We start from the raw sequence: 25,970 nt of genomic DNA on the forward strand, positions 1-25,970 counted from the left end.
CACCCCCACACACACCCCAACCTGACCTGGGCATGATCCTTTACTCAGGAGTAAGCTCAGTTGCTAGCAATGGGGCTTCCTTCTGAGTAAACCCTCCTAGGGTCATGATTCGCCCATCCGAAGCATTGCACAATTGCTTCACCAAGCTTACTTTCGAGCAACATGCGCCTCAGTCAACCGTTTTTTCTAAACTAAAACCTCAGTATTCAGGTTAAATTGCCATGTTGGCACTTTGCAATAAATAAGTGGGTTTTGGGTTGCAATTTGGGCACTTGGCCTCGAAAAGGTTCACCATCACTGATCTATGGCTCCCAATCTTGGTCCTCCTTGATCTGAGATTGCAAATGCCTTAGAGGACCAGGTGCTCGGGAGCAACAGCTGCAGAAGGCCATTGCTTTCACCTCCTGCACATGAGCTCCCAAAGGCACCTGGTGGGCCACTGCGAGTAGCAGAGTGCTGGACTAGATGGACTCTGGTCTGATCCCGCAGGCTTGTTCTTACGTTCTTATGACCACTCCAGGCTTCACAAGCCTCTGTCTATCTAGCAGGGGAAACAGCATGACTCATCTGCCTGGGCAACGGCATGTGGGGTTGCCACCCTCCAGGTTAGGTCTGGAGTCTTCCCAGAATGACAACTGCTCTCCAGTGTCTCCTCTGGACAACATGGCTGCTTTGGAGGATGGACGCAACATCTCCCTCCCTCCCCAAAACTCCACCCCCAAATCTCCAGGAATTTCCCAAGCCAGACCTGGCAACCCCAGTCGCACATGCCTTGCTCCAGAGGGTGTTGGGTCCAAGGTCCCCTCTCCTACTGCCTACTGCAAAAAGAAAGGGCTGTGCTGGACCTGGTTGTCACCAGAACTGGTGCCCTTCCTGTCGACAGGCTGGTTTGAATGCCATACTTCAGGGGTGTCCAACTCTGGTGCGCCCAGATGTTCACGGACTACGATTCCCATCAGCCCCTGCCATGAACATCTGGGGCGCCAGAGTTGGACACCCCTGCCATATTTCATTGGGCTGTTCTAATGAAGCACCAAAGACTGTGATCCTACCGGGGGGGGGGGTCTCCTTGCCTGCAAGTCTCTTTTCCTGGAGTTCCACAGCAGGGAAGCAGCCATTGGGCAGCAGCAGGTTGGAGGATCCGCCCCCTTCCCTGCCTGACAGTGGCACTTCGAAATGTCAAGATCGGGCAGTGTACAATGTGGGGTAGGGGCGGGGCTGCGGCTTTTCTCTTGGAAGCAGGGCCGATGGAAGCCTGTAACCATCAGATGACCAAAGAGGTCAAAGCGCCTGCCTCAACATGGGTGTGGAAAGAACCAGCCATCGCAGAGTGGCGCCTCCTAGGCTCCAGCATGTTTCTCCCGAGCCTCAGAGTAGGGTGTGGCCAACCTATGATGCTCCACATGGACTACAATGCCCATCAGTCCCTGCCAGCACGGTCATGCTGGCAGGGGCTGATGGGAATTATAGTCCATGAACATTTGGAGCACCATAGGTTGGCCACCCCTGCCTCAGAGTGTCAAGGGAGGAGAGGAAAACCTCTGTTGTCAGGGACACTCCAGTGCGCCAAGGGAGGATCAACTGGGACTCTGCCGCAGGGATCCAGGGCTTCCATCCTTGCCCTGCTCTCTGCTGTCCTCCAACACCACCCCAGCAGGAGGTGAGGGGGAGGTACTTCAGCTCCCTGTGCAGCAGGGTCACGGTGCCCCCACACCCAGGAAGGTCATGGAACTTCTGACTGCTAACTAGTTTTCCTGCCTTTGCTCGGGCAGATCTCTCTCGCCCTCCCTCTTCTCCCTTCCTGTCCCGACTCCCAGCTTGACTCCAGACTCCGAACACAGACCGACACAGCTGTATTGCAAAAGGCAAGCAGGAACATACTTGTCCACATGACCAAAGATGCCCCTCCCCTCTCCTCCAGACCCATGCAACAGAGAAAGCTGAACAGAGACACCGTAAGGGAAGCTGATGGCCAGAGAGTTTCCTGCGAAACAGCTGGGAAGAAGACATCCGTGACCCATGGCAACGCGTAGGAAGGGGGGCAGGCCCTAGGAATATCGGAAGAACCAGCGCCAGGGGATGCAGGTGCCCAGAGGAACTGGGCATCAGTTGGCCAGGTGGGTAGAGAGCAGAGCCCCCAAGCTGCAGAGGGTACCAATGGACACTGTGTGTGGGGGGAGAAATTTGCATTCCCCAGTGCCACGGGGATTGGAAAGAGGCCCCGGAGACACCAGCTGGCACGGAGGGCAGGCTTCAGGGGAGGGGCCACCGCGACCATGGGCTGAATGGCATCAAGACAATTAAGGGTGATGGAAGAACCAGCTCACTAGACCGGCCCCCCACTGGCCGAAGGGTAAGAGCCTTCCCTTGCCTGAGCTGAGCCGCCCACCCTGGGGCTGATCATGCTTGAATGTCCATTCTTCTGGGGGGGGGGGGCGCCCTGCTGGAACTACGTGACCCAAAGGCAGTCCCTGCAGTTTGGTTCTCTGTGGCTTAACCTCTGGCACTGGAAGAGAGTTAGTGGAGCCCTTGAGGCTGGCCCTGGGGTCGAAAGGCAGAGGGAGGGGGTTGACTCCAGCATACAGAGGCCCTGGGCCCCCAGTACAACCCTGAGTCGAAGCTCCATTTCACAAGGCAATGGCGGCTTACAGGCAGACAAATCAAAGGCCAGAATCATGGCACCGGGGCCCAGAGACACCCCCCCCCCACATACACACCCTGGGAATTCCCTGCCCCGGGTGAGACACAAGCGTTACTGGAGAGCAGGGGGCTGGACCTCCCGAAAAACAGCAGTCTCTTCCCTCTCCCCCACTGACCCAGTTCCACTGTCCACGGGGCAGAGGCTCAGGAGGGCCGGCCAAAGCCACCGCGACCCGCCCTAGCGCCCCTCCACACCTGACGAAGAAGAGTTGCCGAAGTCCAGAAAGAGGTTTTGGCTTTCAGAGCTCTCTAACGCCCCTTGCGCCCCCCAGTCCTGCTGACAGGCCAAGGTTCTCGCCCCACCAGCCGGTGCCCCCCTCTGTATTTACACTGTGGAAGGTGGGTGGCGGGGGGGCTGGCCGGCCGGAAGTGCGGGCTCCCGTGTGCTCTTCTGCGTGTGGCAAACAATTCGATCTGGAATTGCTCCCTGTGTTTTCTGTTTGTTTCAATGTCTCTTTTTGTTTGTTTGTTTTGTTTGTTTTTCAAGGACGATAAAAGTTTTCATCAGGCAGGACGCAAATGTCATTCCTAAGATTCATATTTACAGGAGTCTACAGTAATGACAGAGGCAGCTCACCCCTCTCCCCCGTGCCTGTGCCAGGTGCCCCCAGCCCTGCGCCCGACGGACTCCACCCAGCCTGCACGGACCTTTGGTAACTAAGCCCTTACCCCCACCCCCTGCCCTGAAGCCACAGGCCAAGCCCTCTGCCCTAGGGTCTCCTCTCCCCCGCCACTCAGAACCTGGCCATTCAAGATGGTCTCACTCCTCTTGTCCTGGGAGCAACGTGTTGCCAAGGGCGTCCCTGTGCCCACAGGCCGGGCAAGGCATTCCCACCCAGCAGGCTCAGAACTGCCGACATGAACGATAAAGCATCACAGTTTGAAAAGTCCCTTCTTCTTCTTCTTCTTCTTCTTCTTCCAGACACTGGCCTCGGCGGCGTGTTTTGCAGGCACCTTTCTTTGCTCCCCCCGCCCCCCTAGTCTCACAGGTAGATCTCCCGCTTGGCGGTTTGGGAGGACGGTGTGGTGGCTGCCTGGAAATCTGAGGTCTGGGTGAGAGGGATTTCCTCCAGCGGGGAGTCCTTGCAGGGCTCATGGCTACTGTTGGAGAAGGCACTGTACGTGGAGAGCAGGCGGAGGTTAGCCATTTTGGTGCTGCGCTCTTCTGAGAGTCTGGGGCTGCCATTCCCAACTTGCTCTTGACTCCCTCTGTCTTGATAAGGCACAAACGTAGAGAGTTTGAGGGCGTTCTTCGGCCTCCGGCTCGGAGAGGACTGGCCCGGCATCCAGCAGGTGTCAGAGTGGCCAAACTCTGTGCATTCCCGGGTGCAAGTTCCTGTCATGGCTACATCGGGCAGAGACCGGAGATCTATGCATGACAAAAAAAGGGAGCGGGGGGTGGGAGGGAAAAGGAGAATGGTTAAGGCACCCCAGCACAGTCCACAGCATCGACAGCAACAGCGCTAAGCTGGGGAGGGGCTTGAAGCAAAGCATGCTGGGAAAACGTCCCCTTCTTTTCTCCCTTCTCTGTACAATGGTCAGGTTGCCTTCCCCAAAGGAGAGACACCAAGACAGGGAACTAACAGCCGAAAATTCTGCCTTTGAGATGACAGAGCCCTGTGGTGATAGAATGGACAGGGAACACATTTCTAATGTCCTTCTCTGTAAAACGGTTTATTGTCATTTTATGTTGGGACCTGCAGGATAGAAATGGAATAAAATAAATAAAAATAAATGAAATAAAAATGAAAGCACACTCTTTCCTGCAGGTACAAAGCCAGTACGCACGGAGTGAACGGGAAGAGAACCTTCTCCCCTTCGTGCGGCTGTTTTTAAATACTTGTTGGGGCCATTTACTGGTGCAATCGCCTCTCTCTGCAGTCCGAACAGGTACACTCCACCACTCGCGGAACCTGAGCCATCATTCTCCTGCATAGGTAACTAAGAAGAAGACGAGGCCACACTGGTTTGTGTGCTTGTGTGTTTGCCCTTGCCGTCACGTCACAGCTGACTTACGGCGTCCTTGTGGCGTTTCCAAGGCGAGAGGCGATTCACCTGCCTGCCTCCGCATGAGCTGCGAGAGTTCTGAAAGGACTGAGAATGGCCCAAGGCAAGTTTCAAGGGGAGGAGTGGGGAATCAAACCCGGTTCCCCAGTAGATCTTCTATATCTAATACACTGCTCTAGGTTATACCTCGTTCCCTTTTCTCCTACCGGAAATATAAAACGGGCCAACAGCCCATTCTGGACTCTGGAAGCCTGTCTTTCCCTTTCCTATCTATAGAAGAAGAAGAAGAAGAAGAAGAAGAAGAAGAAGAAGAAGAAGAAGAAGAAGAAGAAGAAGAAGAAGAAGAAGAAGAAGAAGAAGAAGAAGAAGAAGAAGAAGAAGAAGAAGAAGAAGAAGAAGAAGAAGAAGAAGAAGAGTTTGGATTTATATCCCCCCTTTCTCTCCTGTAGGAGACTCAAAGGGGCTTACAATCTCCTTGCCCTTCCCCCCTCACAACAACCACCCTGTGAGGTGGGTGGGGTTGAGAGAGCTCCGAAAAGCTGTGACTAGCCCAAGGTCACCCAGCTGGCATGTGTGGTAGTGCACAGGCTAATCTGATTCCCCAGATAAGCCTCCACAACTCAAGCGGCAGAGCTGGGAATCAAACCCGGTTCCTCCAGATCAGAGTGCACCTGCTCTTAGCCACTATGCCACTGCTGCTCTTAGCCACTACGCCATTGCCAACCTGGACAATCCACTGAAGGAGGACTAAGATAAGGTTGCCGCCTTCTGCAAAAAGACTAGATGCTGAGACCCAGGTAGGAGAACCTAAGAGCTTGGGGTGGGGGAGGGGGGAGAGAGAACCTGGTGGCACTTCGTTCAGTTCACGGCAAATCTTTTAAAAACAGAAGAACTCTCAAGCCTCTCTCCAAAGCAAAATTCGTACCCTCTTTTCCATGTGTTTGCAAACAGATGCATCACGCCTTGGTTGCTTTCTGGCTCTTAGTCACTTTTCCCCATAGAAAGGCTGGGATAGCCCCCTGGGGAAGGGAAGTGCCTTGAGTCTGTGAATGAGGGCTAGGAAGGGGTTCTGCTTGATCGATCCCCCTTCCGGATGTTCCCCCTGAGAATTAACATCTTTTCCCAAGGACTCAAAAGAAGATGTTAAGTCCTAAAACAGAACCTCACTGTACAACCTGGCAACGCGGCCCTCCAATCGCATCCTTTTCACTGCTCCAGTTCAGTGGATGTTTGTGTGCGGGGGGAGGGGGGGTAACGTATTGCATTAAGTGCCTGCAATGTCCTCCTACAGAATTCAGGTAAAATCTTTGCACCTATCTATTTCATAAAATTCTTTGTCTTGAAAACTTGGCACACTACCTGTATTGCTTAATAAACCCTGCTCAAAGGAGAGCCATAATGCTCGCCAGGTTTAATGTTATGCCTTCTGCCTTGTTACATGGCAGATTTAATAAGCAAGAAAAGGCTAAAAGATTGTGCCCGTGTAATGATGGCTCAGTTGAATCTCTGGCCCACCAATTACTACACTGTCTCAGATTCAAGGAAATCAGATCCAAGTATGTGCATCTTACTCCTTTACATTTACCCCATCTCCCCGATTTAATTAGATTACACTACTTGTTGGACAACCCTGATCCTTCTCTCTGTATGACAGTGGCAGACTTTCTCCTGGAAATTACTAAACGCCAGTAGATTTCCTTTGACCTAACATTTATTTCCTGTATTGTATATGCTTTTTAATCAGTTTTTTATTATTGTTGTACTGTTGTCTATGCCAATAAAGGCTTGCTATATGCTATGTGCTAGAGCTTGTCTTGAAAACAAAACAGATAAGTACCACACACAAAAGAGGTCCAGATAACCTCAACCAGGGCCCGGCCATTTTCCATCCTGGCCCCAACCTGGTGGAACGGCTCTATCTAGTGAGACCCAGTCCCTGCGGGACTTATTGAAATTCCTAATCTGAATCAGAGCCGTCCTCTAGTTAACACTTTATCAAAGAAACTGCAGCAAAGAAACAGATATGGATCTTCCAAGATCTTGTGTGGTTTGACCAAAATATTTCCAGTGAACACAATGGAAGCTTCTGTACCCCAAAGAGATCTCAGTTCTTTCCCATCACTCAAAGATGCAGAATTAAGCAAAACAGGTGCTTAATTTTATATGGTACAAAATTCACAGATTTGAGGAAGCGTCTCCCTTTAAAAAAAAGAAAGCATGGTGTACAGATACTCCCAGGGTAGCCTTGCCGGGGTTTGTCTGTCTTTGCAATTTGCTGGACTTCTAAAAAGGGAGCATGAACATGCAAAGATTAAAATGACCGTAGTTGGACTCCATCTATCTCAAGCGGTTCTGAAGAGAGACTTCTGCCTCTTGCATAACCACCTTTCCTAGCCAAAAGTTGGGTGTTCTTTGTGGAAAGAGACCACAGATACAGAAGACCAGATACAGAAGACCACAACAGGCATGCTGGAACAATACAGCATCCTCCCAAAGAAGGTTCCATCCAGAGGGAAACTGAAGGGGAGCAAAATAAATGCACATCTAGGTTTCATAAGAGGATCTTTTGCAGAATGGCCCTTGAGTCCCCAAACAAGGGTCAAGTGAAACTGCGTGCAGAACACACAGTTTTGAGGCATGTCCCAGCACCAGATTGGAGTTGAATATCAGCAAGCTGTATGTCTAACCACAGATTTCTTGGAGCTAAATCAGCGCTGGTTCCCCTGCCCCCGAAAATGTTATTTGATATGGTAAGCAGCTTCCATCTTTGGTAAAGTGTTAGATTGTCACACTTCTATATGAAAATGTCAGATATTTATGCATACATTTTGTGAAGCTGGAATTTAAAAAAAAATAAACATGTACCATATTGTGCCAACTTCTCCATTTAGTGTAGCAAAGGTCTTGACTTATTCTCACCACTGAATGGGCAGAGTAACAGATATAAACAAAAATGGATTCAACTCCGGCACCGTGCTAAACCATGTTGAAGGAAACCGAAGTGTGTTTCAGCATAACGTCGAAATTGGAACCAAAATTGTGATTCTGAAGTAGTTACAAACCACAGTTTGGCATAATGACTGGATCTGCAAACATTAGCTATAGCCACAGCTCTGCCTCCAGAGGCTACATTATGGACATGAGAGTTAATTTGTGCATGATGCGAAGAAGAAAGCTGCCAAGCAGTTCTGAATCATAAGTTTCCTGTTGCATACCAGGAAGCTCAAATGACGGCTTAAACATGTGCTGTGGCTTAGTGCAAGCTATGGTTTGACTTGATGTCTCAATATGGAAACTTATTAAGAGTTTTCCTATGGTTGAGGCAGCGATGGTTACATCTTACCTGGCCTCCCTACCCCCAACCAGATTGGAGTTGCGGGATGTCAAAAGCTCCCCTCTGTTACTGAAACAGCCCCCCCTCGCCTTCCTGTGTTTTGTTTCTCATTCCCTCCCCCCACACTCCAGGTCCAACTCAAACATACATGAGGCTCTCATACCACATAAGCTGTTTGCTACGGCCTCCCCCAAGCACCACCAAGTTTGAGCAGGGTGAGCGGCAGGGCCCTGGAAGAAATCCAGTGATTTGATTACAAAGCTAATGAACAGTCCCATCACCTAACCCTAACCCTAACCCTAATGAACAGTCCCGAAGGTTTGCTCACGAGGGGGCGTGGTTATACTTGTCCGTTTGGAGCGCTCAGCTTGGCATGTGAACAGATTCCCCGAGGCCCCGTCCGCACATGCAGAATAATGCTCTTTCAATCCACTTTCACAATGGTTTGCAAATGGATTTTGTTATTCCACGCAGTAAAATCCACCTGCAAAGCGCATTGAAAGTGGATTGGAAGTGCATTATTCTGCATGTGCGGAAAGGGCCTCAGTGACTGGAACGAGCATTCTGCTTTCCTTCACTGCTGGGGCCCAACGTTGCCATGCCTGTGTTCAGCCACCAACTGGGTCTCTTGCCATCCCTCTTCTACAGCACGGGGTTTTCAGGATGGAGACTTAGCAACTGAAGGCCAAGGGGTCAATGCCAGGCAATGGAGATTGTAGGAGACATCAAGGAGGGGCTTGGGAGACCCCCACCTTCAGCAACTCCCTAATTTTTGACACAGTGCCAGCTTTCCCAGGGTGCACGAACGCCCCATGAGTTACCATGCTCTCATTTCATGCAGCAATGAAAGCATCCGTACGAGTCTCGGCGAGAGCAGTGCCCACCCGCTGCACGCACGCATGCCCTTCGCGTCAGCCCACCTTCTCGCCTATTGCCAGTTTCTCCCGCAACCCGTGGCTCCTCCCGGGTGGCATCTCCGAGCTGCCCAACTGGGGCTCTGCCTCTTGCAGCTCCTCCCTCCCCACCCCACAGCCTCCCACTGCGGGAGAGTCTCTCAGCCCCTGCGGTCCCCCTGGGAAGCCACGCGCACATACCTGAGTGCAGGGCCCCACTCACAGTCTGCTCCGCTCAGGGGACACTAATGAGGAGCAGAAAAAGGAGGAGAGGGTCACTCAGCATGCAGCCCCCCCTCCAGCTCCCTTGGGGTTCCGTCCACCCACGGCATCCCACCGGGCATCCCTACCCACCCAGTCATCCCCAAGATCTTGGAAACCACAAGGCCGCACAGAAAGGACAAAGACTATGCCCCCCACCCCAGGCAATCTCTTAACTTTCCCCAGCAATGCTGACCCCCCCCCCCCTTCACCGCTCCCCAGGGCAGGTGGGCTGTACTATTCTGGCTGATAGTCTTCCTTTCCCTTTCACACTCACTGACAAAGTTTTCCCTCCTCACCGAACCATTCCTAGATTGAGGAAAGTTGGCCTTGCATTACACGAAAACTAGCCTAAGATGCTGGCTTAACTTGAGTTGTGGAACAGGAAGACCCGGGTTCAAATCCTGCCTCTGCTATGATCTCCGTTGTGGGGAAAGGGAAGCAAGTCACTCTATGGCCTCTTCTGCAAAAATACTAACACCAGCTTCCACTACGTCACCACTAAACACCATAAAAGCAGGCAAATCTGCATGGCAGATACCTGTGCTACAAATCATTCTTTATGTAATAGCTGCATACTCTTGTAAATTGGCAGGGAGTTGGTCAGGCTATTGATGTGCTAAAGTAGGCAAGTTAAAAACTCGTGTGGGCTTGTACACATGTTTGGGTTTATGCGTGGACATTTATATCTGAGTGTGTATTTGCGACTCAAGTTCAAATGCAGCACATGGCCACAGCAGATGGTCTGAAGCCCTTTGGGCAGTGGTGGGATCCAAAAATTTTAGTAACAGGTTCCCATGGTGGTGGGATTCAAACTGGCGTAGCGCCAATGGGGCTGGGCGGGGCATGACGGGGCGTGGCCGGGCATTCCTGGGGCATGGCTGTGGCAAGGACGCAGCCGCTGCGCCGGTCCTTGGGCTGTCACACATGCCGGTGCACCTCCTGCTAGACTGCTTCAAGTTCTGTGTGCTACTGCTGAGAGGAGGGGCGTAACTAAAACAAAAATCATGTGGCAAAATCACCAATTAGTAACCTCCTCTCGGCACACACAAATAATTAGTAACCTTTTCTTGGGAACCTGTGAGAACCTGCTGGATCCCACCTCTGCCTTTGGGTCTGAATAGTTTTCTCAAGGTCTACAAAAGATTCTCCCAAGACAATACAGCACTATGTGCAGGGGGTTAACCATATGGAGCACATCCTTGTGCTGATATGTGTGAATCTGTGCATTTATCTACCTCTCCATACAACTGTGCGCATAACCCTGTACATACAATCTGTGGGTGCCCAGGAAAAGGTCTGCAGAGGGGGAATGAAATTCAGAGCACTGACTTTGCCCTTGCCTGGGCTCAAGTGTGCTGGCCCTGAATCCAGCCTGTGTGTGTTCATCACAATCTAGGCACGCAACTTATGTGTGTACCTCATAAGCCCTCTGGCCACATTAGCAGGGGTGCTACTCTGGGTTGGAACAGTGGCATAGCTATAAGGGGACGGGGGTTGCACTGTGCACCTGGCGTGCGCCAGTGGGGGTGGAAAATCACCCCCTGCCCTGCCCTGTCTTGCCAGACCTGGTCCTGCCCCACCAGCATGGCCCGTTTTCAGCTGGGAGAAAGATGTTTTCAGTGGGGGGGGTGTGTGCATGGGGGGGCAACACACAGGCGCCATTTTGCCCAGGGCACTATATTCTCCCCCTACACCCCTGGGTTGGGAAACACCTGAAGATTTTAGAGGTGGAGCTTGGGGGAGGTGGGGTCTGAGTAGGGGAGGAGCCTTAGCAGGGTATAATGCCTTTGCATCCATTCCTTAAAGCAGCCATTTTCTCCAGGGGACCTGATCTCTGTCGACTGGAGATCATTTATAATTCCAGGAGATCTCCAGGCTTTACCTAAAGGCTGGCAACCCCGCACATCATAGCCCTCTGGATTCCAGATGAGGACATTCAGTCCCGCTCCAATCTATATACCTTTCCATGCCTTGTGTACAGGGACTGTGTATCTGCTCCCTACCATGTTTCCCCGAAAATAAGACAGTGTCTTATATTAATTTTTGCTCCCAAAGATGCGCTATGTCTTATTTTCAGGGGATGTCTTATTTTTCTGTGTTCTGCTCATCGGGCATGCTTCCAAACAAAAACTTTGCTATGTCTTACTTTGGGGGGATGCCTTATATTTTGCACTTCAGCAAAACCTCTACTATGTCTTATTTTCCGGGGATGTCTTATATTCGGGGAAACAGGGCATCTGCAAGTGTGGGGATTGTCATTATTATTAACAAATTGATTTCTAATCTGCCTTTCTTTTGCTCAAAGCATGGATGGATGTGTTTTGTGGGAGAATACAAGGATTGGCTCTGTTTGTGCCCTAATCTGTACGCACATCACAGGCACACCTTGAACGGTCATGTGAGGCACTCACAGATGTTCCCTTTCTCCATTCTCACTGGCAGTCTTCAAGTACCATCCACCTAAGTTCTCCCTCCTTCAATTACTGCACTCCTCCACTAGCACTCATTCTGCCTTTCCCTCAGTACCAGATTTGCATCAGGAGGAGGCAAGGGGTGGTACAGTACAGTGTCAAGAAGACAAGCTATAAGCTAGGAAGCAGTGGTGTACCAAGAACCTAAATGGCACCCAGGGGTGTGACTGCCTCCCTACCCTCCACCCCTGGCCAGTTCCTCCCCCCACCGTGTTCCACTTATGACTTCTGCTGGGGAGGGCAGGAGCCGGCCTGCAGGGACCCCGGGAGGGAGGCTTGGGCGTACGCCATTTTGTCATATGATGCCATTTTGTCATGTGACATTTTGCCACATGACGAAACAGCATGCACCTGGGGACATGGGATACTCCATGTCCCCATTAGCGGTATGCCACTGCTAGGAAGCCTCTGGTTCAGCTAAGCTGGTTGGCATCAGGCCATACAGGGTTAATATTGACAGATTTGCATCTTTGGAGTAACTCACCCACTTCTGCTTATTTAAAGGAAGGGCTAAGGGCTGCACAGGACCGGGATACCTGTGCCCTGTCTGTGGGTAACTGAGCTCAACTGTCTTTCTAGTGTTTACAATTTCACCACTACTTTCACAATCATAAGGACTAGAAACCTGGTTCTCCAAAAAGACAAAGAAAAAAAAAAGATGGAGGCTGCACCAAGCAAAAGAGAAAGCAAAAGAGAGAGCAAAAAATTGACAGCGATGAAGGGAACAAATATTTATTGTCTATACACCTCTTCACGTTTCACATGAGCTTCATCAAGGGGATGTGACTAGGAAGGTGAAAATCAAACTAATTATAAACATACAAAATTATGAATACATTAAAAATAGAACACTGTATTTAATTATTATAACATGCTTTACGCAATCAGTTCCTGTTCTATATGGTTTTGTATGTGCTGTGCAGAAAACATTCCATTTGTAATGCATTTTAGTTTATTGCAGTTTTTACGTTTCTAGTTGCATCTCCCTGATAAAGCTCATGTGAAACTTGTGGGGGTGTACAGACAATAAACAGTTCCCCCACAAGAACTATTTTTTTTTTTTGCTTTTTCTTCATTTTACAAAAAGATTAGGGAGAAGATCTATGGTTCTCTTTCTTTCAAACCTCCTGTTCTTAGACTGAGGTCTTGAACGATAAAAACCCCGGTGTAAAAACACTTCCCTTCAATTCTTCTCTGCAGCCTCTAAAAAACAAGCAACAAACTAAGTACGTTGAGGGTCAGAGTTCTCTATGAGGAACTGAACCTTTTGCTCTAAAGTTGCTCGAGAAATCATGGACCGTTTATTAAAGCATGGCATAATCCATTTTAGCCACAGTTGGGACACAGGAGGGCATTGCAAAAGGTTATTTACCAAGGAGTCTACTGACTGAAGGGGGCAAGGACAGAGCCTGTCTGAAAAAGGGATCCTCGGCAGACGACCCAGCAAAACCATTGGAGAAGGGCAATCAAATCTTGAGTGCATAAAGGTTCCACATAACTTTAAAGCAGGGGTGTCCCACTCTGGTGCCCCAGATGTTCATGGACTACGATTCCAATTGGCCATGCTAGCAGGGGCTGATGGGAATAATAGTCCATGAATATCTAGGGTGCCAGAGTTGGACACCCCTGCTTTAAACCAACAAGAGAGTCCAAATAGGAAGAACGATCACCCTTAGTTAGGAGACACGGGGCAAGTGGAGAGCATGTCCTCTGAGCATCAAAATTAGTGTAACTAACAGATTACTAGCAAAGATCGATTTGGCCACATGTGTTTTTTTTTACATTGATCTACAGAAGTGGTTCTCAACCTTCCTAATGCCGCAACCCTTTAATACAGTTCCTCATGTTGTGGTGACCCCCAACCCTAACATTTATCCATTTTACAGATGGAGAACACGGATGCAGAGAGTCTTAGGAGACCCCCGTGAAAGGGTTGTTCAACCCCCAAAGGGGTCCCAACCCCCAGGTTGAGAACCACTGATCTACAGAAAACCAGAAAAGGTCCTCCGCATTCAGATTTACGAGTGATAACTTGTGTTCAAAAAGTTGGAGCCAGGAGACCTTATAAGAGTCCCTGACGGTTAAACTTACAAGCTCCCCTCTGGGTCTCAAAGAATAGGTGGAACCGGATTAAAGGAATGTACTCAGGCAAAAGCTTCCATTGGGCTAAGATCAAACTCATAATGAAGGGCCGATGATGAAATGCACCTGGGGAGCTCCACAATTGCTTGAAGGGACAAGCACTGCACTCTATCTATAGAGTTGTCCATAGAAAAAAGCCATACAGGGGCACTGTACAAAAGTGGTGAAATCACTATTGAGTTAAAGACTCTAATAGCTGCTGGAATATAATGTGCCCAAGAGCCTTTCTTGGCAATCATAGATCAGTGGTGGCGAACCTATGGTACGGGTGCCAGAGGTGGCACTCAGAGCCCTCTCTGTGGGCACGCACAAACAGAGTCCCCCCACACACATCTAGGCTGGCCTGGGCCGCTGGGCTGGATTATTAGCATTAAACCTAAGACCTAGTTTTGGGGAAGCAGTATAGGTAACCCTGTTAAGCACTGTTAAACCCCACTGATTTTCATGTGAAGAACTAAAGCGCGATCCTTTACCTGGGAGTAGGCTCAGATGTTGGCAATGGGGCTTGCTTCTGAGTAAACCCTCCTAGGGTCGTGATTCACCAGTAGGAAGAGTTGCACAGTTGCTTCAAAGCACCACCAAGCTTACTCCTGAGTAACGCATGCTTCGGAGCCAACCGTTTTTTCTAAACGAAAATCTCAGTATTCAGGTTAAATTGCCATGTTGGCACTTTGTGATAAATAAGTGGGTTTTGGGTTGCAGTTTGGGCACTCTGTCTCAAAAAGGTTCGCCATCACTGTCATAGATCCTCCCCCTAACACCAATTTCTTGCACACCTGCTTTATGTAATGAGGAAGTGTGGGATACATGTGACCTGCCCATATAAGCTCACTGATACTTTCTGAACCACGGGACTGCAGGAATTTCTGCTACACAGCAGCTTAACTGGAGGGTTTTCAAACAATTGATTGTATTATAGTAAAATCAAACATCTTAATCTTGTGACACTCACGTTATCTGCTCTTCATCCAGTTTCCCCATTTTTTTAAAAAAAATTGTATTACAGTGAAATCACACCTTAACTGGAGGTTTTGAACCAGGGATATCTGCCAGGGTCTGGTATTCCTTAACTCGAGGGCAGGGGCATTGAACTCATTTGTTACCAGGACCACATATGACATTAAATGTGACTTGGTCAGATCAGGCTGGGGACGGGGTGGAGGTGGCTGCCTTGGCTCTCCTCTGAATGGCACAGGGATACTGCCTATAGGGACATGGGGTCACCCATTTCCCCGGGCGCCCCAGGCTACAGAACGGCATGCGCCCCAGCTGCACGCCACTGAGCCCTGGCCCCTTGCAGGTAGGTGTGTGGGGGGGTGGAACTCAACAGCAGGCATCCATAGCACCTGCCTGGGCAGCCCCCTGCCGCCGAGCCCTGCCCTCCATGCAGGCTGGCTTTTGCCCTCCCCAGGCCCTGGGAACAGCAGGAGCTGGCCTGCAGGAAGATGGGGGGGTTTGGTCCAAGCCCCGCCCATGAGCCCCACCCCCGAGCATGGGGAGGGCATTGGGGCACTCAGAGGTGTTGCCCCCGGGCGCCATTTCTCCTCGATTCACTTCTGCAGACGGGCACTGTGGGGGGTGGGGGTGAGGGTCTGGACCGGTGGGGGTCTGGACTGGTGGGGGTCTGGACTGGTGAGCCTGCAGCAGGGTGGGGTGGCTGCCGTGAGAGGGCTGATCAGGCCCGTGAGCCAGCTGAGGGGCCACATCTGACCCTTGGCCCCTATGTTTGACACCTCTGCTCTAGGCAATGTATTGGTGTCTAGAAGGAGTGCTGAGGAACTACAGGTGCCTGAATACGGGCCGAGCTGTGTGGAGAGCCAGCCACAGCCAGGATAGCAACCGCAGGAAAGCTCCACGTGTGTGAAAAACCTCCAGTGAGGCCCAAGGCAACGACAGGCCCGGCAGCTCTTCTTTCCCCTCCTTTTGGTTCATGTACAGAAGCCTGTTTAGGGCTTCGTTGCATTTCTTCAGCCTGGTCATCTAATGTTCAATTTACAAATAATGGGAATGGGAAAGTACTCCTCAGTTATATGAGAGGCAGTGAGGCCTCTTGGATAGAGGTTGGATGGGTTGCGGAGATCCAGGCACAGATCCCCACTCAGATGTGAAGGTCACCACGGCACCCTGGGCTAGTCTAATATACCCGGCTGGGTTGTTGTGAGGATGCTTCTCAAAGGAAAGAGCCATGGATGCTGCCAACTGTTCATTGGAGGACAGACTGAATTTACAAAGGAATTGTGGGAATATCCTTCCACATAGGGATGCCTTCCAAATAGGGATGCCAAGAAATAGAAGGTGAAGGAGATAGGTCCTTGTGGGTCCCTTGCTTTTCAAATCCAATATTTGACTCCGGGACTTTGTTATCTGAGGATCTAACCTGCAAATATGTTAACGTAACTGCCTTTTCAGTGACACAACACCAATAATTTGATTGTACAAAGTTGCTTCTCTTGAATTGCTATGAAATTAGATGTAATGTTTAGTTAAACTAATACATGGAAATAATTTTATTCTCTCTCTCTCTCTCTCTCTCTCTCTGTGTGTGTGTGTGTGTGTGTGTGTGTGTGTGTGTAAATGTAATATTCTACATCAAGAAAAGCATCTTTTTCTTTGATTTCAGTGCTGTTTTTTTCAATCCGCTCTTCCTCCCTGACACCGGTTCATTTCAGCTTCTTCAGTACCCAGTTTCTCAATTAAAAATATTGTGAAAAAAGGAAATTGATTATTCCGTCTTCTAAACTCATAAATCTTTATATAACAAAGTTCTGCCTGTGACTATTAGATGTCTTAATCTCATTAACGGAGAAAGGTCTCAACCATTTCCAAAATGCATTTATTTTAATCTGTACGGAATGATTCCCAGGGGGTCACTTCAGAGTTTTTCCGCCTCCCATTCCGTAGCTGCCAAACAGATTTCACGAAGACATTATTTAATTGCTGACTTCTGTCCTTTAAATGAGGGGGAGGGGGTTGGAAATATGTGGAAGTAACTTCCCCTTTCAAAACACTAAGTGGTATCAAAATGCTTTAGAAGTTTCAAGGTCTTCATGCCTGAGTCTAGCATTGTCAGCCTCCAGATGGTGAACCAACCATAATGAAAGTGTGGTAGCTGCTCAAAGGTTACAAATCCAAGGCAGCATCTGTATGGCTAATGGTACTGTCATATTAGTATCTCTAATATTCAACAAACACTTAAACCATCAGAAATAAACTTTTATGTTGGCTTTCAATAGAAGGTATTGAGATCTCAGTGGAATATCAGGCCAGAGTCTCCATCTTGAAGAGAAGAAGAATTTGGATTTATATCCCACCTTTCTGTCCTGTAAGGAGACTCAAGGTGGCTAACAAGCTCCTTTCCCTTCCTCTCCCCACAACAAACACCTTGTGAGGTAGGTGGGGCTGAGAGAGTTTGTAGAGAACTGTGACTAGCCCAAGGTCACCCAGAAGTAATGTAGGAGTGCGGAAACACATCTGGTTCACCAGATAAGCCTCCGGCACACAGCTGGAGGAGTGGGGAATCAAACCCGGTTCTCCAGATTAGAATCCATCTGCTCTTACCCACTACACCATGCTGGCCCTCTGAGCCAGTTCTTATACAGCAGTGCATAAAATAATCTGAAATATTTTTGCAGCCATTTTGGAAAAGGATTTTTTTTTGGAAAATCACAAGATCAGGGGCCACTGTGAAGGTTTTATAAAGTTATTCAACAACCAGGGAATGATGGTCCATGTGCTTATTGTTTATGTTTGTGGCGTAGTGGCTAAGAGAAGGTGCACTCTGATTTGGAGGAACCGGGTTCTATTCCCAGCTCTGCCACTTGAGCTGTGGAGGCTTATCTGGGGAGTTCAGATTAGCCTATGCACTCCCACACACACCAGCTGGGTGACCTTGGGCTAGTCACAGCTTTTCGGAGCTCTCTCAGCCCCACCCATCTCACAGGGTGTTTGTTGTGGGGGGAAGGGAAAGGAGATTGTAAACCCCTTTGAGTCTCCTATAGGAGAGAAAGGGGGGATATAAATCCAAACTCTTCTTCTTGCTGTGAGCCCTTTGTAGAGGGACTATTTGGTTTAGGATTCTTTGTGTAAATTACCACACAATAATAAATCTGTATACATACTGTTTGTGTTGTTAAGTTTACACAGTATAAAAGCTTATTTCTAACTGTTTACGTGTTTATTGAATATTAGAGATACTGGTACAATACCGTGTTTCCCTGAAAATAAGCCGACCAAGCTTGGATTTCTAGCCTCCAGATGGTGGCTGGGACAACAGAAGTCTGATCATCTACCTTTGTAAGGTTAGAGACGGGCCAAATGAAAGTTGCTGACAGAATTTTCTTACTATCAGTTTATCAATGGCTTAATGTTTATACAAACCCTAAAGGACTATGCCCCCTAATAGCCCAAGACTCTTTCCAACCTAGATGGATGTGTGAAGTTAGGGAAGGCCTGCACAAGAGAGGCATATCACCCAGTGCTCTCTTGACACAAGACTTGTCCTCAGCTAAGACTACAGTCAAGCTGAGAGTTCAAGATATGGCTCGTCAACAAGATATAACAGCATTCCCCAAATTTAATCTCATGTCGCTAAATACACTTTGAATCTATCTATGTTGGACAGTCAGTCACTTAGGAGGGCTTTCACACTCACCAGATGTGATGCTCTTCCCTCAGCAGTGCTTGAGGGCAGATATAAAAAAATCCCATACATCGACAGGCTTTGTCCATGTGATATGGGGGAAATAGAGACCTTGACGCATATTTTTTTACGATGCCCCACTCACAAAGAAATGAGGGCAAAACTGTTTGACTCTCTTCCAACATCAATTTTTCTTGGCCCTGAGGATTGTGCCATGGAAAGACTATTAGAAGATGCCAATCCGAATATAACAAGAGAGGTGGCAAAATTTAGCTGGCTTAATATTGGTTAAAAGGCGTGGACAAGTAGGGCAATTAGAAATAGGAGCGTTGGATTAATGATTTTATCTTTTATTCAAATTTTGTTCCAGTTTTTAGCAGAACTTATTTTATGGTTTGGACAAACAGTCTTTGGAAACTAGTTACCCCAATTTTATCTTGTATCAGTCTGGACCCAGCTCAGCTTTTAGATGACATGGCTGGAAATTACAGCCTTTTAGTCAGTCCTTATAGGCGTCCTTTTTAGTAATATTGTATGAGCCTTTTATATTTAATTTTTTATCTCTGCTCCAATCATTATATTTTTACTTACTGTATCGCAATTTAGGTGTAACGGGACTCCAAACATAAGTCACTGAAATTTTTTAATATATATATATTACTTAATTCCCGCGAACATCCTCTCTGTCAGCAATACAGAATATGTATTATCTCTGACCTGGGCTTTATTGTTGCTGAATTGTGTATTTTTATTTTGTTGTTCTGGTCGTTGACCGTAAATAAATGATTTGGATTGGAAGTCTGATCATCTGGAGAAATTGGAAGGTGAACACTATAGCTTTATGCTCCACTGAAGTCTCTCCCCTTTCCAAACCCTGCCTCCTCAGGCTCCACCCCCTCCCAAATCTCAATTTATTTCCCAACCCAGAATTGGCAACCCTATCACACAATGAATGATATCAGAATCCTAAACTGATGTAGGGTAGTGGTTTCCAAGCAGGTGGATTCTAATCAGGAGAACCGAGTCTGATTCTCCACGCGTCTTATCTGTTGAATCAGATGTATTTCCACACTCTGACATTCATGCTGGGTGACCTTCGGCTAGTCCCAGTTCATTGGAACTCTCTCAGCCCTCCGCCCCCCCAGCTCACAAGGTGTCTGTTGTGAGGAGAGGAAGGGAAAGGAGCATGTAAGCCAGAGGTGGGATCCAGCAGGTTCTCACAGGTTCCCGAGAGTAGGGTACTAATTATTTGTGTGTGCCGAGAGGGGGCCACTAATTGGTGATTTTGCCACGTGATTTTTGCCTTAGTTACGCCCCTCTACTCAGCAGTAGTGCGCAGAACTTGAAGCAGTCTAGCAGGAGGTGCACCGGCGTGTGTGGCAGCCTGTGCCTGCGTGCATTCGTTTCCCACCCAAGGACCGGCGCAGCGACTGCTCCTTGCCACAGCCCCGCCCAGCAATGCCCCACTCCCAGAATGCCCGGCCATGCCCCTGTCGTGCCCCGCCCAGCCCCATTGGCGCTACGCCACAGTTTGAATCCCACCCCCATGGGAACCTGTTACTAAAATTTTTGGATCCCACCACTGAATTGTAAGCCATCTTGAGTCTCCTTACAAGAGAGAAAGGAGGAATATAAATCCAAACCTTCTTCTAAATTCTGGCAGGGAGCTGAAACTCTTAACACTCGGCATCAGCAACTGCTCAACAGGCTGCCCATTGATCTGGATCCTGACTCTGCCAGCTGGCCTGCTTCCTGACACCTTCCACATTCTCACCTTATTCTTTTTCAAATTGCTTACTTCTCCTTGTGCCTTCACCCCATTCATGCTTCCTCTTTTTCGCTCTGTCCCTTCGTCAGTTTCACACTCCTTCCATCTTCCTTGCATCACTCTGTTTGTCACTCCTTACACCCCATTTCAAACCACTTCTCCAGCCAGCTCTGAAGTGTGCTGAAGGATGTAGTGGGGGCAACAGGATTCGTGGGGCAGGAGGGCCCAGCTCCAGATACCTCCTGCAAATTTTGGTCATTAGCCACAGCTTCGAACATCTAAGGAACCCACAAAGCTTGGCTGTTGGTCTCCTCTGACCGACACAACAATGGGCCCCTTGCCAGGGGAGAGCAAGGTCAGGAATGCCAGTCAATGTGACCGGAACTGGAAGAGATGAGGACAACATGGACTCTTCTCCCCAAGTCTCATCCATGAAAAGCCACCCAAGGCTTCTATCCCTTGGCTCTCCACTCACAACCCAATAACAGCAGTGGCGTAGTGGTTAAGAGCAGGTGTACTCTAATCTGGAGGAACTGGGTTTGATTCCCTGCTCTGCCTGTGGAGGCTTATCTGGGGAATTCAGATTAGCCTGTGCACTCCAACACCAGCTGGGTGACCTTGGGCTAGTCACAGTTCTTCTGAGCTCTCTCAGCCCCACCTACCTCACAGGGTGTTGTGAGGGGGAAAGGGAAAGGAGTTTGTCAGCCCCTTTGAGTCTCCTTACAGGAGAGAAAGGGATGATATAAATCCAGCTCTTCTTCTTCAAGTCTTCAATACAGAACTGCTTGTAAAAGATTCCTCTCACAGATTCAGGGAACCTGCGGCTCTCCAGATGTTCAGGAACTACAATTCCCATCAGCCTCTGTCAGCATGGCCAATTGGCCATGCTGGTAGGGGCTGATGGGAATTGTAGTTCCTGAACATCTGGAGAGCCGCAGGTTCCCTACCCCTGCACTAGAAGAAGAAGAGTTTGGTTTTATATCCCCCCTTTCTCTCCTGCAGGAGACTCAAAGGGGCTTACAATCTCCTTGCCCTTCCCCCCTCACAACAAACACCTTGTGAGGTAGGTGGGGCTGAGAGAACTCCAAGAAGCTGTGACTAGCCCAAGGTCACCCAGCTGGCGTGTGTGGGAGTGTACAGGCTAATCTGAATTTCCCAGAGAAGCCTCCACAGCTCAGGCGGCAGAGCTGGGAATCAAACCCGGTTCCTCCAGATTAGATACACGAGCTCTTAACCTCCTACGCCACTGCTGCTCCTAGCCACTAGCCTTGCAAAGACTTGTCAATGGTAACCAAGTCGCCCACCGTAATTCCTTCCAAATAACTAAATACAAATAAGCTTGGGCTATTTCACTGGTAGCTGAAAGTCTTATTGGCCCCTGAAAAAATAGGGATCTTTCACTTTCTCATTAAATTGTAGATTTATTTAATATGCATACAGAGAAGTGCCCTCGTGGCAACCCTTGTGTGGTGGTGGTGTCCACTACCCTTCTCAAAACTCCTACACAACTGAATATTCTGGCACTTTGGACTGCTAAGACTCAGACTCTGGCCTGTTTTAGCCATCTTAGGGCCTCCAGGGAAAGGAACAAAGAGGGAAGTGAATGCTACTCTGCAGGGCCTCTTGTCCTGATATCGAAGCACATCTTTCTTCCCACAACTTCTTTTCAGCTCAGGATCTCTTTCCACATTTTTGTGGGAGGGCGTGACTGAAAGGTGGATGCTACTGGTTGAATCCTAAAGAATTAGTGGGAGAGGCTGAAGCTGATTTTTGAGGATGAACATACTCCTTCTTTTGATGCAAAAGGTGAGGACACTGTTGTCAACCTCTGGGCAGGCCTTCCAGATCTCCTGGAATCTGAACTGATCTCCAGGCTACAGAGATCTGTCTGCCAGAAGAAAATGGCTTCATTGGAGGGCTGATTCTGTGGCATTATACCTTGTGCAGGCCCTGCCCTCCCCAAACTCTACCCTACCCAGTCTGCCTCTAGCTGCGTCCTTGCCACAGCCCCGCCCAGGATGCCCTGCCCCCCGGAATGCCCGGCCACGCCCCTGTCGTGCCCCACCCAGCCCCATTGGCGGTATGCCACAGTTTGAATCCCACCATGGGAACCTGTTACTAAAATTTTTGGATCCCACCACTGGGTGGGGAGCTCCCCCTTGCTGGCAGTCTTCAAGTACCAGCTAGATTAATATTTGTCAGGGACGCTCTAGGTTGATCCTGCAATGAGCAGGGTGTTGGACAAGATGGACTAGATAGCCTGAAGGGTGCCTTCCAACTCTATGGCCTCTTCCGCACATGCAGAATAATGCACTTTCAATCCCCTTTCAATGGATTTTACTGTGTGGAATAGCAAAATCCACTTTAAACAATGGTGAAAGTGGATTGAAAGTGCATTATTCTGCATGTGCGGAAGGGGCCTATGATTCTATGTGCCGGGGGTGGGTGTGGCTGCAGGATAGACAGACCCAGGAAAATGGATGAAGATTTTTAACATTTGAATTTCATTTTGAAATGTGGGGAAGGGGGGGGGGAAGAGAAGGCTTTAAGATAAGTCTGGCGGGTCTGAGATCAAATGGGTGGTAAGCCCCGGCATAAGCTGCAGCCGCACTGTTGCCAGGGAGATGTTCCCAGCCTTGCCTCAGCTACGCTGGTGCTGTCAGCTCATTTCTCCCCTAGCAACCGAATCACTGAAATGCTGCACAGCCCACAAGAATTGTTTTCCCAGGGAGAAACAAGATGAAGAGTCGACGCGCACGGAAGGGTCAGGATTATTGCATGGGGTGTGCCGGCGACTTCCATCTTGACCTATCTGCCCCTTCCCATGAGGGCTCTGCTCTTCCCGCTTTGGACAGCCTTAACGTCCAGCTCATCCTGACACGGCCTTTTGGCTCACAGGGACCTGTCGTCCCCAGCTTTAGCGGTTTTCCTGCTGATGACTTTGAGCTCGGTTTCGAACCCACGTCCCCTAATGGCAAAATCCTGTCCCATTTCACTTGCTAAGCACCAGAGCTACCTCTCTGGAAAAGTGACTCTTTGCAGGTCTCCGTCTAGGGCAGTGGTGGCGAACCTTTGGCACTCCAGATGTTATGGACTACAATTCCCATCAGCCCCTTCCAGCATGGCCAATTGGTCCTCCTTCACAGCTTTTGCCTTCAGTACTAAGAAGCTTCAGATGTTATGATCTGGAGTGCCAAAGGTTCGCCACCACGGTTCTAGGGAGCGTGTGTGTGTGTGTGTGTGTGTGTGTGTGTGTGTGTGTGTGTGTGTGTGTGTGTGTGTGTGTGTGTGTGTGTGTGTGTGTGTGTGTGTGTGTGTGTGTGTGTGTGTGTGTAATTGCTGGTGTTTAATGGGTGTGGTGTACATGGAATCTAGTTGTAATTCCCACACATTCAACAACGAACAGCGTATTCTGAAGCGATAAGAGGGAAAGGTGAGCAAACTGTTCTGTCCCGTGGCATGAAGATTGCCTTCTATTATTCACCAGAGGCTACCACAGATCCTGAAGTAACGGAAAGCACAATATGGCGGCAGTAGGGCGACCCCATTCCCACAGGTATCTGCTTCCCTTCTACTCACTGAAGCTTCTTAGTACTGAAGGCAAAAGCTGTGAAGCCAGTAGGGGGCGGGGCTCGGACAGGCGGTGGTAGGCCGGCTCCTGCCCTTTTTTTTTTTATTGAAGTAAAGTATTTTTACTTTATTGAAGTAACAGCAAATAATGTGATTTTAGGGGAGGAAGCAGTGGTGGGATCCAAAAATTTTAGTTCCCGTGGTGGTGGGATTCAAACAGTGGCGTAGCACCAATGGGGATGGGCGGGGCACGACAGGGGCGTGGCCGGGCATTCTGGGGGCAGGGCATTGCTGGGCGGGGCTGTGGCAAGGAAACGAATGCACACAGGCGCAGGCTGCCACGTACACCGGTGCACCTCCTGCTAGGCTGCTTCAAGTTCTGCGCGCTACTGCTGAGAAGAGGGGCGTCACTAAGGCAAAAACCACGTGGCAAAATCACCCATTAGTCACCCCCTCTCGGCACACGCCAATAATTAGTCACCTGCTCTCGGGAACCTGTGAGAACCTGCTGGATCCCACCTCTGGGAGGAGGGCAGTGCCTGAAACAAAATCCTGGTTCTGTACGGCACTTCCTCTTGAACACAGGGAGATAAGCTGGCCAGCTCAGGCATCTGAGTGAGCAGCAAGAAGGCTCGACTGGTTGGAAGAAAATCTTCTGCAGAAAGAGGAGCATGGTTTGGAAGTTCTGACCTCCAGGACCTCTTCTTTAGAGCCTGAAGACTATTTGCCTTCCATCCCTCATGGAAGGTTCAGCCCTCACTGTTCTCTCCTCAGGAAAGCAGCCCAGAGGCCTCACATCCTGCGGGGAAGGGATAAACAGCCCTCTGCTTCCTCCTCCTCCTTCAGGCTGGGAAACACCTGGAGATATTGAGTGTGGAGCCTGAGGAGTATAGGTTCGGGGAGGGTCTTCAATGGGACGCAAGGTCATAAAGGCTACCTTCCAAAGCAATCATTTTTTGCAGGGGAGCTGATCTCTGTTGCCAGGAGATCAGCTGTAATTCCAGGGACATCTCCAGCCACCACTCAGAGGTTGGTAGTCATATCCTGGCAGGAGGAAGCAGTAGCCACACATGGGGAGATTACTCTTTGGCAGAGACATATCTGTGGAAAACAGCACCTCGGGAAAGAACTGAAGGCCACTCATTTCTTCCCCAGCCCAGACCAGACAGGTTCAGTGTTAAATGGCATGTATCAACTCCAAAGTCCACATGGATATCGGTGGAAGAGCCTATCGTTTAAAGAGCAGAGCGCAGCTGAGTTCTTGCCAGGGTACCCAGGGTACATGCCCTGGTGGCCCCATCCTAGATACGCCACTGCCAATCACACAGGCTTCTTGTAGGACATCTAAGTTTCCTCCTCTAGGAGCATGCACCATGGTTGCCTGAGGCAAGAAATCCTTCCTTGTACTGTGCCTGACCCTGGTAGTGCAGTTCCGCAGGGCCTGTAAGCTGGAGCTGTTCCACCAAGCTTACGGTTGAGGCAGCAACAGTTTATCATTTAACAGCCACCCTTTCTTTTCCCCACCCTTTCCCCCTCCTATTTTTCTACCTAGGATAGTAGGAGTGTACCCTATTTATTGTACTGAGAGCTTTAGTCACCATCTAATTCTTTTAGGGTAACTGCAGAATCTTGGTTTTAATGTTCGATTTTGTTGTATTGTTTTAAGTCAGAAGCTGTCCATAAGGAGTCCATAAGGAGAAGGCCAACCTATAAATTATCTTGGCTATTATTATTCTTGAGTGCCTGGATACCAGTAGCGTACCACTAATGGGGACTTGGGGTATCCCATGTCCACGGGTGCACATCATTCCATCACATGGGGGGGGGGAGTGCGCCAGGTGCCAGCCTGGCCCCTGCACCCAGCCTTTTCTGTGCTGTGGCGACCCGGCCAGTGCCCGGTGGCTCCCCCTGTGCTGGGGCATTGCTCACTGGCTGAGCTGTTTGCTGTGGCAGCAGGCTGACTCCCACCCCCACCCCCAGGAGGCTAGGGAGGGCAGGAGTCGGCCTACCACCGCCTGTCCGAGCCCCGCCCCCTACTGGCTCCTGTAAGTAGGGTGCAGAGAGCCAGGTTGGGGGGGGGCATGGAGGCAGTCATGCCCCGGGCGCAATTTAGCCCAGTACGCCACTGCTGGAGATGGAAGGCAAGACACAGCCCACACATACCATACTTGGATATCTACCA

The 25,970-nt window shown here is 49.5% G+C and overlaps 1 protein-coding gene across 4 annotated transcripts in view; it reads right to left on the reverse strand.

Annotated features, from left to right (window-relative positions):
- Positions 1-388: 388 nt before the first annotated feature.
- The window catches only part of PCDH1 (protocadherin 1), a 139,377-nt gene continuing 113,795 nt past the window's right edge, over positions 389-25,970 (reverse strand). For 3 of the 4 annotated variants that reach the window (XM_048515524.1, XM_048515526.1, XM_048515527.1), the window contains exon 5: positions 3,378-4,069. In XM_048515524.1, coding sequence (XP_048371481.1) covers positions 3,684-4,069 — 386 coding nt within the window. In that variant the 3' untranslated portion in view covers positions 3,378-3,683. Of the gene's footprint in view, positions 4,070-25,970 lie in introns of all 4 variants that reach the window. The other variant, XM_048515525.1, reaches the window with a different exon arrangement.

This window comes from Sphaerodactylus townsendi, linkage group LG14 (assembly GCF_021028975.2).
Source record: "Sphaerodactylus townsendi isolate TG3544 linkage group LG14, MPM_Stown_v2.3, whole genome shotgun sequence".
NCBI lineage: Eukaryota > Metazoa > Chordata > Lepidosauria > Squamata > Sphaerodactylidae > Sphaerodactylus > Sphaerodactylus townsendi.